We start from the raw sequence: 19,353 nt of genomic DNA, 5'->3' as shown, positions 1-19,353 counted from the left end.
GCTGCCGGGCCGGTGCCGGCTCCTCCCCGGGGGCGGCCCCGGCGCAGGTGGCTGCGAGGAGCAGGAAGCTGCCCCGCTGCCGCCCGTGCCGTGCCGTGCCGTGCCGTGGTGTGCTGTGCTGTGCTGTGCCGGGCCGAGCCGTGCCGCCCGGGGCTCGCCGCCCGCACCCGCCGTCGGGGCAGCGCGCCCGCCGCAGCCTCCCCAGCCAGGGCATTTATTTCTTGGCGTTTCCTCGCGTTGTTCTCTCCGTTTCCCGCTGTGACCGCCCGGCTCTCGCTGCCGGAGGCTCCGCCGGGTCGCGGCTCTCCGCCGGGTCGGGGCAGCCCCGCTCCCGGGCCGCCATGAGCGCCGCGGGCCCCGGGCCCGGGCCCGGCCCCGACCCCGGCCCGCAGGAGGGGGGCCCGGGGCCCGGCCCCGGCCCGGCCCGGCCGGACAGCCCGCAGGAGGAGCTCGACTTCTCCATCCTCTTCGACTACGACTACGACTACAAGCCGATCGAAGGTTGGTGAGGGGCCGCCCGGGCGCGGCGGAGCCCCCGGCAGCTCCTCGGGGCCGGCCCGGCAGGCGGGGCTGGGCCGCGGCCGTCGGTGCTGCTGGGCCGGCAGGTGCCTGCCCGGGGCCGCTGCACCGAGCGGCTCGGTGTGAGCCGGGCTGCAGTGTCGGGCCGGCCGGGCACATCGCCGCTGTCCCCATGCCGTGCAGCCGGCAGGGCAGCGGAGGCGCTCGGCACAGCCCGGCCGGGCTCTCGCTGTCCCCGCACCGTGCCCAAGCAGCTCCCGGGCAGCCGGAGCGCTGGGGCGTGCAGCCCTCGGAGCCGCTGTCGGCCCTGTGCTGCCCTCGGAGCCGCTGTCGGCCCTGTGCTGCCCTCGGAGCCGCTGTCGGCCCTGTGCTGCCCTCGGAGCCGCTGCCGGCCCTGTGCTGCTCTCGGAGCCGCTGTCGGCCCTGTGCGCTCTCGGAGCTGCTGTCAGCTCTGTGCTGCCCTCGGAGCTGCTGTCAGCTCTGTGCTGCCCTCGGAGCTGCTGTCAGCTCTGTGCTGCCCTCGGAGCTGCTGTCAGCTCTGCTGCCCTCGGAGCTGCTATCAGCTCTGCTGCCCTCGGAGCTGCTGTCAGCTCTGTGCTGCCCTCGGAGCTGCTGTCAGCTCTGTGCTGCCCTCGGAGCTGCTGTCAGCTCTGTGCTGCCCTCGGAGCCGCAGCCCGCTCTGTGCTGCCCTCGAAGCTGCTGCCAGCCTTGAGCCCGACCCGCCCGCAGCCATGGCTCCAGCTTAGGGGCAAACAGCACCAGCTTAAGTTAGAATTGAGAAAAAAAAAAAAAAAAAAGGAAAGCTTTGCAGGCTGTTCTGCTTTTCTGGGCTTTTGCTGTGATACTTAAAGAGCAGCGCAGCGGCAAGTGTTCCCTGACTTTCTAAATTTTAGTTCGGTCTGTTGATGGTACTAAACAGGGATGCTTCCCATAAAGTATAGATTTGTCTAAACAAGACAAAGCCGAGAGGACCCAGAGGAATGATTTGTTGGGATGTCTCTAAGATACATTGGTTTGGATTCTGCTCAGTGGAGAGCTGATGTTTCCCCGGGGCATCTCAGAGATGTTGTGTTCCTCTGAAGGAGGAGACCTTTGAGGCCTGAGTTGTGGTGTCATCAGTGAAATGGAGACTTGTTGCTGAGTTTTATTCTCTCTGTCCTTGTTTAAGTGTACAAATGTGCACCAGCATCGAAGCTTACTGGGGATGGTCCATGCCATCAGGTGGACAAAGCTGAATTTTCTTCCAAGGTTTCATGTAGATCAAAATAAGCTACAATAAATCCACGATGGGGAGGGGTTAATGGTTTTAATGAAAATACACTGAATGTCAGTGAAAGCTTCAGATGCTGGTGTGTTCACATCTTTACAGTACACAGTGCTGCTGTGAAGCCTTTAGTGGGAAGTTCTACAGAATATAATCATACGTAGGTGGGGGTAGAAAGTTTAATCTTCAAACCACATAAATGCAGAGCAGTGTGTGCTTGTTGTAGAAGTAACTTCCTTCTTGAGCCTGCTTTCTTCACTTTTGAATGACTGGAAACCATAATTAGTAGTAATTTTGTTCCAAAGATGGAAATCATTAGCATTAAAACAAAAAAAAAGATCCCAACCATATATATGAGCATTGTAATCTGGAGAACATTCTCCCTGGCTTTGAAAAGGCAGCAGCTCCAGTCTGTAAGCAATCCAGGATACATCCGCAAGCTTTAATGTACAAAAGATTAAAGCGTGTTTACACGAGAGCAGAAAATGGTCAATTTCTGAGCAAGGGCTTTGTCCACATGCTGCTGGTAACTGATGCTCATTGTTCATGTGCAGTCCTGGCCTCATCTGAACTGCACTTGGGCAAACAGTCCTGTGTAGAGCAGGATTCAAAGTGGAACCAAAACCAAAGGAGTGGGTCCCAGCTCTTCAGTCTGGTTCCTGCATTTGGTTCCTGCCTCCCAGCCTGGGCTGCTCCACGCACTGCTCATGACACATCCTGAAATAACACATCTATAAGCATGCTAAAAGGGATTTTTGAAATTTAAAAAATGCAGGAAAATGTAAATTTGTGGCTCTAGGAATGGATTGGGGTGAACATTTATTCCTGATAAACAATTTTTTGAAAGGTTGGAATTTGGCAGTATCCATCCAAAGCTGTGTTTTAAAAGTAGGACCTATATCACAACTTGTTGTCATGGGGATGCCAGAATATCCTTCCTGAAAGTGTCTGGCATTCAGTAGTGCTTGTGTGTGCCATGGACTGATATAAAAGCAACAGGGAAATGAAGGGTCAACAAAAACCCTGCAGTCAATATTGTTAATATTAGATGTTCCTCTTGAAGCCAGCCATTTCCAAAAGCAGCAGTGCTGTTGAGAGTGCTTTTTACCTTTACTTGCCAGACTTTAATTAGCAATATTCTCAGGATTTGCAAACAAGAAACATCTGCTGAACTCAGGGGCCTGTCCAGGTGAACAGGATCTGGGAGTGTGGGCAAGGCATGCGCTGCTTTCAAGGGGAAGCTGTGATTTCATTTGGCCATTGAGGATGTTTTATGTGTCCTTTGAGCACAAAAGTGTGGGATGCATTCCCTGCAGAGTTCTTGTGCAGGTGTTGGTAGTGGTATCAGCGATAGCCCCAATTTTAGCTCGTTTCAGACATGCCAGGTGAGTTAATGAGCGTTTCCAAATGAGCTCCTGCAAACAGGGCTCCCAGAGGAGCGAGTTCTGATGGCTGCTGGGTGTGCTCTTCCCTCACACCTGTTGCTGGCTGCTGAGAGACAAAATGCTGAGCTGCAGACAGTGCTGTGCTCCAGCAGCTCCCTCGGGTTTGCTGGGGGATGATCTGCTGAGAGGTAAAGCTGCCACTTCATTTTTAATGCTTGAGCTCAGCCCTTCTGGGAGCTGATGCTCTGAGGGGTGTTCTGCAAATCCAGACAAAACCTGTGTTTAAATAAGATTCCAGATGAAACCCTGCCCTGACAGCAGGTAAGCATGCAGATGGGAAGGAGTGTTTTCTGGAGGCTCAGGCCTTGCTGTAGCTGATTACACTCTGAGTCTGCATCTGGTGATATGGATCTACAAGGCCTGTGTGTGTAGTGTAGGGAGGGGAAGCAGGGAGCACCCATAAATATTAATATTCCTCCAAATGCTTGTTTGTATGTAGACAGACTCCCAGGGACATTGCCACATCTTGTAGGTGTCAAGCCCTGAATAATTTGCCTTGTTCCTTTTTTTCTTCCCCCAGATGCAAAGCTATTAAAAGGAAAAAAAAATTGAAAGTGCATGCAGTTGGGTCCTGGGGCTGGCTCAGGAACACAGGAGGCAGTGTTCAGCGCTGCCATAAGGAAACAAATATGCACATCTACCAGAGAATTCCAGATTTCACTCAGGAAACCAGCTCTCACTTGGAGCTTCCAAGCAGTTAGTGTAAATAACAGATAGCTCAGCTTTTGAAAAATGCAAAGAAGCTCTGGACTGGCCATTCAAATGACAATAAGCAGGTTAATTAAAAAAAGCAAATGGACTCTTTTCCTTATGCAAATAAGGGACTCCAGTTCAATCCCAGGAGCTGCAGCCAGCGGATGTGAGGTCAGAGCCCAGCTCGTGCCCCTGGCCTGCACAGGGCTATCTTTAGCTTTTCCTAGAGCATGGTTTGGATAAGCCCGGCGTGGAATGCAGCTGCTGGGTGGGCCTTTATTCCCTCATTTCATGCTAATTGTCACATTTGGCTGAGTGGTGGCTTTGAAGGCGCTGCCTTGTTTCAGACCAGCGCAGGGTGGCCGTCCCCAAGGCGTGTGTGCTCACCCTGCTGTGGCCCTGGCCTTGGGCAGCCTCGGGAGCCTTTCCCTTTCCGCCATTTAGAGATGTGCGAAAGGCAGTTTGGTAAATCAAGGGTCGTGTCCTTTGGAACTGAAATCCCTTGATCTCTTTCGCCTGTGGTTCAGCTCTCCCTGGGTTCCTGAGGGCACTCCTGAGGCTCTTCCCTGAGGAGGCTGCCTGGCTTCCCCAGGGCTGGTGGGGCTGTGTCTGCACCCTTTCTGGGCCTGGCCAGGGGAGCTCTTTGGTGGTTATTTGCAGTACAGGAGCATCCAGGGCCCTGCTGTGGTGAGAGATACAGTCATGGGTGTAAGATCTGTGGGAAAAAGGGGCAGTGAGAGCTGGCAGCTTGTGGGCAGCTTGGGTGGGATCGCAGAGGGCTTGGGCATCACACTGCTCTAGGAAGAGGAGTGAGTGACACAGGGAAGGATGTTTGCTGACAGCAGAGCTGACTGAGAGCACGAGGAGGTGCCAGCGCTGCCTGGGTGTGAGACTCGCTTTCCTTTACCCCCCTGTGAAAGCAGAAGGATCCTTTGGTACTGAATCAGAAGGTGAATCAGCAGTGAAACCTCGGGCTGGGAAGTGCTTGAGTGCAGGGAGGGGGGAAGTGCTGGAGCTGCCTGTGCTGAGGGCTGTCTGTGAAATACCCATCAGAGCAGCAGTGGAGAGAACAGTGCTTTGCTGGAGTACTGCAGTCTGTGTTCTGGGGTGCTATATGCAGAAATGGATGAACTCTGGATGCTGGCACAGCCTTGGGAGCAAAGCTTATCTCTGAGTTGCTTCATTCCTTGGAAAACACCTTTGCTGGGCTGATCCATGCCGTACCTGTTCTCTGTGAGGGCTCTCCCTCCCTGGGAGCCCAGCTGGAGGGTGGCAGGGCTGTTCCTGCCATCCCAGTGTGGCAGAGGGCCAGCACTGTGAGGTTTGCTGCCCTGAGCTCCTGTCCAAGCTCACCTTGGCAGCTCAGGGAGAAGCTTGAGTGGTGCTGGGGCCATCTGCCTGGAGCCACTGCTGTGTCCTGGGCTCTGTGTCCCCATGGCAGCTGCAAGGGCAGGGAGAAAGCAGCCGAGCTGCTGGCCAGCATCCTGTGCCCTCACAAAGGCAGGGCTGGACGCTGCTCACAGAAGCAGCTGCTGGTGATGCTCCTCTCCCGGGGCTGCTGGCTCTGCCCTGCCCTTTCCTCGAGCATATTCCTGACCTCAGCCGAGCTGGCCGGAGCGGAGCAGCCAGTCCCCTGCTGCTGAAGCAACAGGCAGCATTCCTGCTCATTTCCATGGAAGGGCGTTTATTTGTGGGAGCAGCCGTCGCTGTTTGAGCGCGGTGCCCGCATCCCTGCGCGGTGAGGTCAGAGCCGCTGCAGCATCCCCGGCGTTGCCGTGGGGACAGAGCCGTGGGCAGAGCAGCGGGACAGTGCCGGCATTGTGCAGCTCCCGCAGCCCCAGCCCAGCCCGTGAGTCAGGCCCGGCCTCTCCCGGCACGGCACGGCCCGGGCAGGGCAGGGTGTGTGCCCCGCCGTGCCCACGGGCAGCACTGACAGCTTGCCGTGCGGGCAGAGTCAATAAACATCGCTGCTGCTGGAGCTGGGGGTGTTTGCTGGGCTGTGTCCCGCTGCCAGGGCAGGCTGCGGCTTGCTCTGTGTGTGTGTGTGTGTGTGTGAGCGCTGTTTTTCACACCTGCAACGTGGGGCAGTGCCAGGCTGAAAGTGCTCTTTGAAACGCGCTGTTTCAGGGGTAAGCCGGGAAAATGTGGGCTGTCTGAAGCCCGGGTTTTGATGGGCTGTCACTGTGAGTAAGGGGTGCGTTCTTTATTCAGCAAACTTTTAAAATTACACATGCACATACAATACATTTGCGTTTCCCATACCCAACATGAGCCTCCCCCAGCTGACTTTGCTGCTGGCTGTGTTGAGTTTTGGTTCTGTACCTGTTGTACCTGGCACAGCTAATTCAGTTTAAGGTGTGGGGAGCAGCTTTAGCTGTGGGTGTGCTGCAGAGGGAGCTGACAGGCTCACCTGTTCCTTGAGGTGAAGCTGCTCAGCCTGGAGAGGTTTCTGCTCCTGCTGGTGCACAAACCCTGCATCGAGCCTGGCATCCAGCCTGGCCCTGCCTGGGGCTGGTTTTGCCCCCTGGCATCAGCTGGAAAGGGGCTGGCTGTCCCCAGAGCATGCTTTGAGGCCGTGGGGGTGTGTTTCTCTGCTCAGCGTGCAGACATGATGAGTTCTGTTCAAAGGGAATCTCAGCAGCGATCTCGAGGCTCGATGTGTCAGACCTGAGTGATGGGGATGACACACTGCTCCTGAGTGCCAAAGCTCTGAAATCAACGGCGCTAAAAATACGTTTGGCTCGCAATTCAGTGACTCGTTGCTGTTTTCCTATCCCCAAACCAGCTGTGTGCTGGGATTAAAAGCCAGAGGGAACCTTAAGAAATGTGCAAGCTGGGCTGTCGTGTGCAGCTCCCCTCCTGTCCCAGCCATTCTGTGTGTTGGTTTGTTTGCTCGGCTCTTGGGGTTTCCCACTGATCACAAAGGCTCAGCAGTTCCTAAAAATGAACAGAAGCCCGCTGAAAATAAGTCAAAATCTCTCTGCATGTAGAAATTTCACTGGGAACTTCTGCTGCTTTTGCAGAAAGCACAGTCAGCTCTTGCCTGGCTTTCTGTGTGGTATTTTCTCATGGGAATTGCTGTCTAATGTCATGTAGGAGTTAGACAAAATGCTGGAGCAGTAATTTAAATATTTAAATGAAACCCTCTGCCTGTGACATGCACTGATCTGTGCCCAGAGTGAGCAGATAGGGTGAATTAATCCCAAATTGTGGAGCTGTTTCTGGTATTTCCTGCTGGAAACACTGAAATCTTTAAAAACATATACAAATCCTGGTAATGTTTTGCATGTTTTTGTGTCATGACAAATATTCTTCAGCTCCAGGGGCTGATGTCCATGGGAATGCCTGCCATGGCTCTGCTCTCTGGGATGCCACTGCCATTGCACATCCTCAGGTGCTGGGACCGGGCTGGAGCTGGGCTCTGCAGTGCTGGTGGGAATTCTGTGTTCCCTGGAAGCATCCCTGTGCTCTGCAGCCTGGGCAGAGTTTGCAAAATGGGAATCTCTGAAAATTGAGGGGTTTGGGTACCAGCAGAGAGGGAGCTCTACTGAACACTTGTTATTGTGTATTTTATAACCCCTGTCTGAAAATGTTCCCTGGGCTGAAATTGGAATGGGATTGCCCTTAACCACAGGGCTGGATTCTTCCTCCCTGTCTCTTCTCTAACAAATATTTGTGAATGTGTTTTCTGACTCACATGAAACCTGTCACCAAACTTGCTGTCATGTTGCAGAGCCAAACAAATCATCACACAGATCTGACTTTTCAGTGTAAGAGTTTGAGCTCAGCTTGGGTTCGTGAAGCCTTTCCTGGCTGGGTTTGGCTGTGTAAGGAAGGTGTTTCTCCCTTCTGCAAAAGCTGTTCCTCAACATTTGGTTTTATGTAGACCTGTTTGGAAATGATTTTGTGATGTGCTGGTTTCAGTCCAGCCCCTGGTTGGCAAAATGTGACCAAAGTCACAGCACCCGGGGTGTCCTTGGCAGGAGGCTGTGGACAGAGGGGCTGACACGCTGCTCACCTGCCTAGGGGATCCCTCAGGTGAGGCTCAGGCAGCAGGAGCCTGGCTGGAGGTGTTTGCAGTGCTTCTGTCCATGCTGCACCTGCCCTGAGCGCTTGAGCTTCCCTGGCTCTTAATCCAGTACTTCTCACAGGCATTAACTGCAGTGAAAAAGAATGAAATAATAAGCTAATATCAGATCACAACCAGTTTATAAGTATGCATTTTTTTAATCCATGATTGCTCAGCTTCTGTAACAATATTTACAGTCTGAAAGAGACCCTTCTTTTTCCAGAAGAACCGACTCCACATAAAACCAACAGCCCACCCTCTGGAGTTACATACGCTCATGATGTCTTGGACTGTGGCCTCAAGCCATGCCCCCTGCCTTTTCCTAGCCTTGCTGCAGATCCCATGGGCAGATATGGACAGCCAGATAGCATAGGGCCAACACCTACAAACCCTGCCAACGCTGCAGGGGCCTCTGCTCCGAGCCCTAGGATTGAAATAACTCCATATCATGAACTGATCCATTCGGGGGGGCCCTTCCGCAGCAGAGACACAGATGTTCTGTTGGCAGAACATCAGCCAAACTCAGCCACCACTAGCCCCAGGGTTACCCTGCCTGTCCCTGGCTTTGAGGGCTACAGAGAACCACTGTGTCTGAGCCCAGCTAGTAGCGGCTCCTCTGCAAGTTTCATTTCAGAGACAAATGTATCTCCTTGCACGTCTCCATGTGTTTCACCAAATAATGGTCCTAGTGATGACCTTTGTCCGCAGTTTCAAAACATCCATACTCATTATTCTCCTAGAACCTCTCCAATAATGTCACCACGAACAAGCACCACGGAGGAAGCCTGCTTGGGACGCCACTCACCATCTCCCTGTCCCAACTCAAGGTCCTCGTCGCCAGGTGCAAAGCGGAGGTTCTCTTGCACGGGGCTCTACAGCGCCCAGCTGCCCTGCTCCTCGCCCCGGCAGTCGCGGAGCCCCTCTCCACAGCCCTCTCCTCGCCTGCCCCCGAGAGAGGACACCTCTGCAGCCACTTACACGCAGCTGGCCAGCGCTGCCCTTGCCATGGATGCTATGAGCAGCCTTCCCACGGATCCCTCCTGCGGCGTCCCCACCAAGATCTGGAAAACCAGCCCCGATCCTTCGCCCGTGGCTTCCCACAAAAACAGCATTCCGTGTCACGTCTTTCAGACTGTCGACTTCCACGGGCCTTGTGAGCAGGAGGACAGGAGAAACTCGGCCCCAGAATCCATTCTCTTGGTTCCTCCATCCTGGACGAAGCAGCTGGTGCCTGCCATACCAATCTGCAGGTATGTAATGCTTCCTGTGGGTGTCTTTTCCATGTTTTTTCTTGGTTTGGTGTCCTCTGTCATGGCTGATGATCCCTAGGGAGGGTTTTCTTGGGCAGATCCTGCTGCAGGCCAGAGCTGAGTGCCCAGAGACAGCACTGGTTAATAGGAGCCTGGTCCCTTAGGATTCTGAGAGGAAAAAGTCAGGGCTCTGAAGAAACATCACCAAAGAGGTTCATTGATAGCACAGTACACTATAAATTTCCAAATGATTTGTGTAAATAGATTGCAGACAGCCTTTGACAAAGGCTGAGCACTCTGGTGCCATCCTGCTGCTCTTAAAATTTGTAAAGTCACTTCTTAATGGAAATTTGTGATAAAAATGCTTTAAATAATGCCTGATTCTAAACAGAGCTCACTGCTCCAGGTCAGACTGAGCATTCGGTCAGCTCTGGTGACTTAGCATTGGTTGTCACTTTGTCAGTTGTCCCTTAGCCCAAATCTCAGCCCTCCATTGTCTGGCTCTGTGGCATCTGCCAGGACCGAGGGTACCAAGTGTGTGACTCTGCTCCCAGTCCCTGCTGGCACCCTGTCAGTGCCATCCTCCTGGCTCTGAGGTTGGCCCAGGGTGTTCCTGACCTGCTGAACATAAACTGTGAGTGTGAGAGCACAGGCTGTGACTTCCTTGGCTTGTCAGACCGGTCCTGGCAGCAGCCTGTGCTCACAGAGTGAGAGTGGCTTAAAATCCAGTGCAGGCTTTAGTTGTACCTTGCAGTGTATTCATTTCATGTCATAAACCCTTATGTATTTTCATAACAGGAAAACTAGTACCAGGTAAGAATGTTTAGCATTTTATTGATGTGCATTTTCATATTTATGGAAATCTTACAACTGTTAATTTACACAACAGGTAGGTAGTGGCAAATGGAGTTAATATTTCACAATATGTATGCTGTGATCCAAATTAGAGACACACAGCAAAAGTTAGATAAAAGAGGGGGATCTTTTAATAAACAAAAGCTAGGTAAAAGAGGGGGGTCTTTGAAAAAAGAAGAGCTAGGTAAAAGAGGGGCTCTTTGAAAAAATGTAACTGCTACAGATATTTCTGTTTAAAGAACAGAAATATCTTACTCTCCCAGCAAGGAGATGGGCCCACAGAAGTTGCCTTCTCAGCAGAGCTTGCAGTCAGGTGTGAGCAGTCCAGCAGAAGCTCATGGGAGTTCAAGCAGACTCCTGAACGTTTCAGGTGGGGCGCTGGGAGGAAGGGGGGACCGGGCTTTGGGAAATGAGGTTCTCAGGAGTCTCCCTGTTGGTGTGTGACTCTCTCTGTGTCCCAGCGTGCCCGTGCAGTCCCTGCCTCCCCTGGAGTGGCCCCTGTGCAGCCAGTCTGGCCCCTATGAGCTGCGCATCGAGGTGCAGCCCAAGCCCCACCACCGCGCGCACTACGAGACCGAGGGCAGCCGCGGCGCCGTCAAGGCTCCCACCGGGGGCCACCCCGTGGTCCAGGTAAGGTCTGGGGGTCTCCTTCAGGAAAAGGGGGGGCAAGATCATCTCTGAGATGCTCGCTGGGGGCTGGGCCTAAAAGAGGAGCGCCCTGTGAGCTTTTGGATGTGCTTAAAGGGTGTGAGCTGAGCCGCGGTGAAGTCCAGGACTTTGGGAAGGTTGGTTTGGTTTGGCTTCTGAAAGCTCAGAAATGTGGGCAATGTATTTGCTGCTTTTTCTGGGCTGTATAAACCTCGTGTGATCCCCTGGCATGACTGTCATGAGGTGCCTGGGAAGTCACTGCTGAAGCAAGTGAGCAAAATTCAGGCTGCCATGGTGGAGAGAATGAATTCGTCCCCTTGCTGACCTGAGAGCTGAATGAGCTGAACCCTTCTTCTGTTTGGAGTGTGAACAGCTTTTCCTTCACCTTTCAAAGAGTGGTATAAAATACTGGCTGAGTAGCTGCAGCGTGGCCAAGTGGGGGCACATCAGTCATTTCCCTCATTTCCCCTGTTTTCAGCCCATGTTTCCTGAAGGAAAGCCAAAGCCAGGCTAGGGTCGGGGCTGTGCTGTGTCACTGGGAGAGTGCTGGAATGATGTGTGGAAGCTGAGCAGGTCAGCCACAGCTTCAGCCCTCACTAAACAAAGTTGGCTGCACCCCACAGATGTTCCTGACACACTCAGGGCTTGCAGGAACCAGGAAAACATTAACATTTATGTGTAATTTCAAGCATGTGATCAATACCACTAATTTCACTGGGTTGATTTGTGCTTAACTTCAAGCATATGTTCAGTATTCCCCTGCAGGCTCACCCCCTTTTAAAATCAAGCCATAAATTGTTAAATCAATGAATTTGTTTGCTTTGATGGAGCTGGACTTACATGTATGGCCTGGGTATTTGAGTAGAGGGTGCAGGGTAATAATAAACAGCAGTCCCATTTGCCATACCTCAGAAATGCAGGATTTTGGTTTGGGTCTGACAAGCTCACAGCCTCCTGTGGTGCGTTTGAAGCTGCCTAGAAGCAGGAATGATAGCAATCAGCACTTGCTCCTTTCTCAGTTTGGCTGCAACTACAGTATCACTTACCCTCCCCAGGTATTCCTATCAACAGGGTCCTTATTGCAGTGAAGGAGTTTTTGTGACATGGGCAAATAGAATTTGTTTCCTTCCTGCAATCAATATCAATCAAAGAGGCATTTAGATTTTCTGTTGAGGACAGGAACCAATATTGCTGGTTTTATCATAATTTGCCATCAAGCTTCAGGATCTAAAACTATAAATTCAAATGTCCACTTGAGTTCCCTGAGCAGATGTGCTTCTGCACAGCTGGGCCTGCATCTGGGGAAAATATGGACAGTTTCTTTCTGAAGGTTTCTTGTAAAGCTGGAAGTATTTGTTGAATTTGTGTTCACTTGAACATAACCCGGTTCATATGGATGCCAAGTAATGAGATAGTTGCACCTGTGTGGTTTATGACATCTCAGACTGGGGGAGGCTAGTAAAATCCAAAGTTTTCATGTCAGAAGTTATTTGGCTTCAGGGGATCTTTTCTTTCCCCCCTCTCTTTCTTTCCTCTCTGTGAAGTTTAACTTTTGTCTTCTTGTTAGATGTAAACAGTATTTTTCTAAAATACAATCCCTTTTGAAACAAATCTGATTTTAAAAAAGCCTTCAATTAACCCTCCACATGACTAATTACCCAGCTGAACCTGCTGGCAGAAGGGATATTGGCTGGTTTTTGCAGCACGGTGCTGCCTGGCAATATTTATTTTTTGGAAAATGCATTTTGCATGCAGATTTCTTCTTTTGGGTGCTCTGAAGCTGCAGACCAGCAGATCTCATATCCTCCAAGCCTTATCTTGTGGTTTATCTTTCTGATGCTGCTTCCTCTTCTTCACGCGTCACGGCTCGAGTTTGCGCTCCAGGCTCTGCACTCCAGGCATGGCAGGAGAAGGGCTGGTGGTCAGAGCCTCAGGGCAGCTGGACACGGGGAGGGGACATTGGCTGTGCCAGGAGCAGGGGGAGAAGCCCTGCAGGCCATGGAATGCTCACATGTCTGATTTCAGGGCTGTGGAGAGTCCCATGGAGGAGCACAGGCTCCCAGCTCAGGTGTTTGAGTCGCTCCTGGGAGGAGTTTACAGCTCGTGTTAACTGTAGGGAAGCTCAGGTTTTAGGGGTGTGTGTATCCTCAGGGTGTTAAGGTGCTGAGAATAGCCAGGAGACGCTTTGTAGCCAGGACAAAGCTGAAGTTTCCCTGCTCCTTCCATCCTGCAGGTCCCCCTGGTCACTGAGACCACAGAGGAGGGGGAGGCACGTTTGGTTCCCAGCTCTTTTCACCAAAGCTGCTTATTGGTACCCAACTGCTCCAGTCAGGGCTGTGCAAGAGCCTGTCCATTGGGAAAGGCAGTGGCTGCTCCTGTGCAAAGAGCTGGGATAGAGGTGGCAGAGCAAGCACACCCTGGAGTGGAATGGCACAGCTTAAATTCCCACTGTTAACTTGGTATAACATCCAAATGCAGAGCAGGGCTGCCAAACCCCAGGGCTCAGGTGAGGGCAGGGGCAGGCACAAGGACCCCCAGCCCCTCCACCCCTGTGTGCCAGGCTCCCCTTGCTTCTCTCCAAGCAGGAAAGCTGTGCAGAGAGGGGCTCCTGTTCAGCACAGCCAGCCCAATGCTCCCCTGGGTTTAACTTTAAAAATTGTGGTGGCTTTCACTGCCTCTTTTTATTTTTCTTATTAAAAAGAAGCTGGAATGGCAGAGTTGTTAGTGGAGCTCACAGGAGCTGCTTTACAATAACAAACGTATGTTCCACTTTCCTTTTATATTTGAATTTTGCCGTCTGTGTTTTCTTGTGGTTTCGCAGTCAAAGGAGACATTGTTTCTTAGCCTGGGCTTCCCATGGGGCTCTGACTTTTAACTGTATGTGACTTCCAACATTCAGCTAATTCATTGGTGTGTTAGTGAAACCAGAGCCTTTGATGGAAACTCAAAACCAAATCACAGCTCATGGGGTGATTCGCACTCTCACACGTGGGGCGGGCTGGAGCTGAGCTGCTGAAACCCCGTCAGCCCTGTCAGCCGGGGGGGTTTGCTGCCAGGGCACATCCCAGAGCTGGGTTTGTCCTTTCCCCACCTTCCCCAGGCCCCTGTGCAGGGCAGGGCCAGGCCAGGCTGTGCTGGAGCTGCTGGTGCTGCACAGCATCTTTGTGCCACCTCTGGCCTGCTCTGGAGCTGGGCTTGGCTCCTGCAGGGGTTTGGTGTGACAGAGCACCTGCACCTTTCACACCTGATTTACTGCGGGGCTGCAGGGCTTGTTTGCGCTGTGGGATCCTTGCAGGGGCCTCTTGAGCTTTGAGCTCTGGGCCCTGGGTTTATTTACTGCTGCAGGGATTGATGTGCAGTGGCCAAACCAGAGATTTCAGCTGCATCTGGGAAATCCTCTTCAGAACCAGTATGCCATCAAATGTGAGAGTAGGTCAGCAGCCCCGTGCTGTGCTGCAAGCATGGCTGTAATTCTGAGTGGAGGTGAATGAAAAGCTCTCACTGAAACTTCTGAGCCTGATTGAGAATACATTGCTTTTGATGGAGAGGAGTTGAGGCAGAGGTGAGGGGAAGCAGCGTGTACCAGCTGGTTTGAGGGGGATGTGTAGGTTTTGTGGGTCACAAATACTCCTGGAAGAGGCAGAACCAAGATTTAGTTATTCTTTGCTGTAGGTTCTCACTGCAGGACTGTGCATGTGGAGTCAGTGTGCTGTAAAGCAAAGCTGGAATTTCAGATGTGGGCACTTCCAGCACAGAGCTCACCCCATCCAGAGCCTGCTGGAGTATCCTCAGGAGGATTCACACAGGGTGGGCAGTGTCCTGTAAACTCCCACCAGAGCTCTCTGCTCACGGGCTTCCCTGCCCAGCTGAGCCTCCAGCTCTCCCTTGCTCTCTCAAGACTGATGTCTGTGCAGTTGGAAGTGCCCTTGTCACCATGGCTGCTGCCAAGCTTTGTGCCACGCCGGGCTGGCACAGAGGGATGCTCCTGGGGAAGGATGAGCTGAGTGTGGCAGAGGAAGGTGAGGTTTTAGAAAAGCTCTGCTTTGCCACCCTCTGCTCTGCTCCAGCTGGGCTGGGGCTGTTCTGACAGCTGGCAAGGGTCCAGCCTTGCTAACTGGTGCCAGAGCCCCGTGCTGAGGGACTCCCCCAGTGTGATTCTGTCAAAATCATCAAATTTTCACCCTCTGGTTTCCTGGTGGCACAGTGAGTTCTGTCGTGCTGGGGAGGTTTAGCTCCTTTGTCATGAGTGTGCACGGAAGTGCTTTAATGGCACAGTTGGTTTTCTTAGCCAGCTGTGAAGATGAGAGCTCCAAACCCTCCTCCCTGTACACAGACAGATGCATTGTGCCTCTTCTTTTAAAGTGTCATCTGAGCTAGCCAAAGCATCCTGAAAACAGGAGCAGCTCTTCACAGGGGCAGGGAAACTGGAGCCCAGAGAGGAAACAACTTGCTTACACTGTGGTGTGAGGTCAGTCAGGAGCAAACCCTCCTGACTGCTTTCTCCAGGGGCTGCTGTCTCTGTGTCCCAGACAGAGACATTAATTATTATTATATTATCCCCATCTGAAAGCAGAAGCCCCAGTAAGACACTGGGAGTCTGGTTGTCATTTACTGTAAGGAACAGCAGAGCAAGTGAGATTCAACCCTTGGAATTTTGACTAAACTGTCACCAAAATAAGAAACACTTAAAACTGAGTATAAAAAAATTATAATTTAGCAGAATCAGATGTTCAAAGGATTGTCTGCAGAGGGTTTTTTAGACAGCTTTGGTAGGGAGCAAAAGAAACTAAGGCAAAGATTTCCTTCTGGTTTGAGTTCTTTTGCAGTGTCCCAAGTACATTAAATTGAACAAAACCATGTGAGAGGATTGGGCTTTGTTGCTCAATGTCAGCTCTAAGTGAAGCAGGCAGAGGAGCTGCTACATGATACAGTGGCTGGACGAGGTCTTTGTTGAATTCCTGACAGTTATTGATATGCCACTCTCCCTGAGACAATGCAGTGACATTTTCCATCTCGCTACGAGTATTGTTGAGCAAAACCTCCCCAAGAAAATCCTTGTGGTCAGCGGGTATTAACGATGGGGATTAACGATCCAAATCCGAGGCTGGAGCTGTTTGCAGCAGGCAGGGGGGACAGCAGCGGGGCAGTTGGCCCGGAGCATCATCTCGGAGGGTCTCAAGGGCTCGGGGGCAGCCCTGGGGCCGGCTGGCGGTGCCGGAGGGAGCAGGGCAGGCAGGGGGGACCGGAGCATCATCTCGGAGGGTCTCAAGGGCTCGGGGGCAGCCCTGGGGCCGGCTGGCGGTGCCGGAGGGAGCAGGGCAGGCAGCCGGGACACCGCAGCCCCGCTGGCCGGGCAGCCCCGCTCATCTCGGGCACGGCAGCAGGAAGGGAGCCCCGGAGGAAGCGATTTCTCACGGCTTTGTGCTCGCTGCTCGTTGAACGCTGCTCGCCCGGCTCTGGGATGAGTGTGAATCGCCGAGCTGGCCACACACATGCACATCCCCGGTGACTTCCAGGGGACTCAGCCGGGGATCCACGGTCACGGACCAAACCCGGCTTACCCTGAGCTCAGAGACCGGCGAGCCGAGTGCTTTCGAGCAGATAAAAGCCCCAACCCTAGAGAATCCATTCCCCACGTTTATACTTTGCTCCTGGCCACGGCTTGCCTTGTCTAGACAGGAAAGTGCTTTAAAGATGCAGCTTTGTCCATCCCAGGGAGAAAGACCGACAGGCAGAGCTCTGCTGGGGTGAAAGGGAAATACATGACTCCCTTGCACTCTCTAGAGCAGTGGGGCTCACGCAGCTCTTACTGGGGCACTTCAAGCGCACAGTACCAGCTGCAGATGCTGCTGCTTTCAGCGTGCAAAGCCAGCTCTGCACGGAGCATTTTGATGTGCAGCAGCTAAACCAGAAATCCCCGAGAAAATTGGGCTCTGCAGCCCAGCAGTGAAAAGGCAAAGCATGTAATGCTGCTGGGAACTGAGGTGCTGCAGCTGCTGAGCGGTGCCTGAAGTGCCAGTTTGGGGTGCTGGCAGGACAGGGTCAGCATTCCCTGGCAGCATCCCCTGCAGCAGGACAGGATGTGGTCACCATCCCCTGCAGCAGGGCACAAGGCACCACAGGTTTCTCGCTGAGCTTTGGCTGCTCACCCTCTGCAGGACCTGGGAAATCACTGCCCCTCTCTGGCCTGGCTTCTGGGTAAGAATAAAAAAAGTTATTTATTTTCTATGAATCTCTCTTCTTCCTGCTAATAATGTAATTCTATATAAATTGTAATAATATTTAAATTCAAGAAAGCATATCCTAGATTGAAAGATCTAAATTTCAAAATTGCACTGATTTCCCCCTGTATAGGTATGTTGTTGTATACAGGCGATCACCTACAGAATCTTTAAAGAATTTGCCTTGCTTTCTGGCTCTGCTGTCAATGTATCCTTTGATTTCAGCACAACTGAGCAGTGTTGCAGCCTTCCCCTGTGCAGAGCTCTGCTCTTTGTGCAGCCCAGCACTGACCCTGTGTTTCACATCCCCGCGGGCAGGGGCACTGCCAGTGCATGGGTGCAGGATTTGGGTCATCTCTGCACTGGGCAGGGAATGGTTTAGAAGGGAATTGACACCTCTGGGTTTGAGTTCTGTGTATTTGGAGCTGGGGTCTCAGTTTGTGATGAGACCTGAGTTTTGGAACAGGGCAGGAGGTGTGTTTCATGTGCCTGATGTGTGCTCCCGATGGCTGCAGTGCCAGGGCCATCACAGGGTGGTGTTGGGTGTGTGGCTGAACAAACTCAGCAGCAAGGGCGCATCTGCTCGTTTTTGCATACAGAATTGCACAGGTGCCATCTGCAAATGACACTCAAATCCTCCCCTTTCCCAAATTTGACTGGTATTGATCCATGGATGGAGTGCAGAATGAGTTTGATTTCTGCAGAGATGAGATGATGCTTTTAATCGTGCCACACATTTCCATTTTGTTTAGAAACCAAATCATAGCAGCAAACCTAACAAGAAAAGTCTCCTTGTTTTTGGAATGATGTTATTTGTTTATCTGCCAAAGTGCTTTGCATTTCCTCAGGTCACAGACCAGCCTATGTCTGGCTGTGTTAATATTGTAGGAGTTAGGCAAAAGCAAAGTTTAAGAAAAATCTTTCAACTGAAAGAAATAGGATCTTAAAGTCCCAAAATAGAGTATGGAAAGGTACACATCATGTCTGGCTTCTCTTTCCCCTTGTGGCAAATGTGACTCAAAGGAGTTGGGTTTTTTCCAACTCGATCTGTATACAGTTTGGGGGAGTTTTATTGTGAATAGGTCACCTTATAATACACAAAAATATTTCCTCCCAGAGTTCTGTATTCATAAATCTTTCTTGATCCTCACTCTCTTTAAACTGAAATCCAGATTTTGTTTTCTTCATGGAAAGAGAAGTGAGAAAGAGTGAAGGCACACCTTGGTGTGGGGCTGGTGCTCCCCTGACAGGGCTTGGAGGGAGCAGTTCTGATGAGCAGAACAACTCTGAAACACAGAGATTTTAGAGCAGCTTTGTTGTTGCTAAGGGAGGAAAAAATTAATTTCAAAGTTAGAATTTTAAAAAGTATTTTAAATCTTCACTTCTCAAAGTTTGTTTAAGGGTCAAATTTATTCCACTTTTGCTTCTCCAAAGAAAAGATCAGTGCTTTGGTTAAATATTAAAGCAACTGCCTGGTGTAGTGGAGGTGAGTGTTTATTGACAGTGACAGTCCTCAGCAGTTCAGTTTTAAGAAGAGATATATCTCTGCAGCATGGCTCTGATGGGTTCTGTCATTCTAGCTCACAGAATTTTCTCTACACAAAAGCAGCACAGATGTTCTGTCCCTGTTGAGCGGGGGAGAGTTGCTGTTCCCTGGTGCTGGTAAAGAGAGAGCTGCTGTGACATGACCCCAACTGTGCTAAATTGGTGGTGAAGATGAGTGTAAAACTCTGATTTTCAATTTCCTGGAGTGTTTCCCTGAGCTGTTCATCTCCGTTTTTTAATTCCTTAGTCATCCTGTTGTGTTCATAGCAAGTGAAAGGTAGATGGAAATGGTTATGGTAAATGATCACCTATACTAGCCCTGAAAATGCAGTCAATTAGCTCAAGGATAAACCCTTTTAAATGGGGACACTGGACTCTTTTACATATATTTTTTCTCTTTGTATTTGATTTTATAATGCTATTCTGATTTTACAATTACATCATCCCACAGCATTGCCATAATACCATAAATTACAAAAAAAGACCAAACTGATTTAAAATCTGGTTCTGTGGAGGATCAGGAGGCCTTTTACTGTGTGTTTTATGCCCCTGGGCCAGCAGATGATACAGACAGTGCCAGTGAACAGGGAATCAATTCCTCTCTTCTTTAAGTCTGTATGCATTCATACAACACACACCCACAGACATGCACATTATTGGACAACCATGAGCAGTTTTGTCTTGGGAACTCATTCTGTACATGAGCAAACACAACTTAAAATGACTTTTAAAGGTGGCCAGTATGAAACCCTGTGTATGTAGCCAGTTCTGTTACAGCTGCTACTGACTGTGCTCACTGGGGGCAGATTCTCTTTTGTAATTTATTATCTGTTTTCCTCCCTTT

At 51.4% G+C, this 19,353-nt stretch overlaps 1 protein-coding gene across 1 annotated transcript in view; it reads left to right on the top strand.

Annotated features, from left to right (window-relative positions):
• The first annotated feature begins 341 nt into the window (after positions 1-341).
• The window catches only part of NFATC2 (nuclear factor of activated T cells 2), a 71,083-nt gene continuing 52,071 nt past the window's right edge, over positions 342-19,353 (top strand). Inside the window, exons 1-3 of the mRNA XM_059481068.1 lie at positions 342-501; positions 8,214-9,240; positions 10,557-10,725. Of these exons, the coding sequence (XP_059337051.1) occupies positions 342-501; positions 8,214-9,240; positions 10,557-10,725 (1,356 nt within the window). The remainder of the gene's footprint in view (positions 502-8,213; positions 9,241-10,556; positions 10,726-19,353) is intronic.

This window comes from Ammospiza nelsoni, chromosome 12, assembly GCF_027579445.1.
Source record: "Ammospiza nelsoni isolate bAmmNel1 chromosome 12, bAmmNel1.pri, whole genome shotgun sequence".
Taxonomy (NCBI): domain Eukaryota; kingdom Metazoa; phylum Chordata; class Aves; order Passeriformes; family Passerellidae; genus Ammospiza; species Ammospiza nelsoni.
Note: the sequence above shows the minus strand (reverse complement) of the source record. Positions and strands in the feature narration are given on the sequence as shown.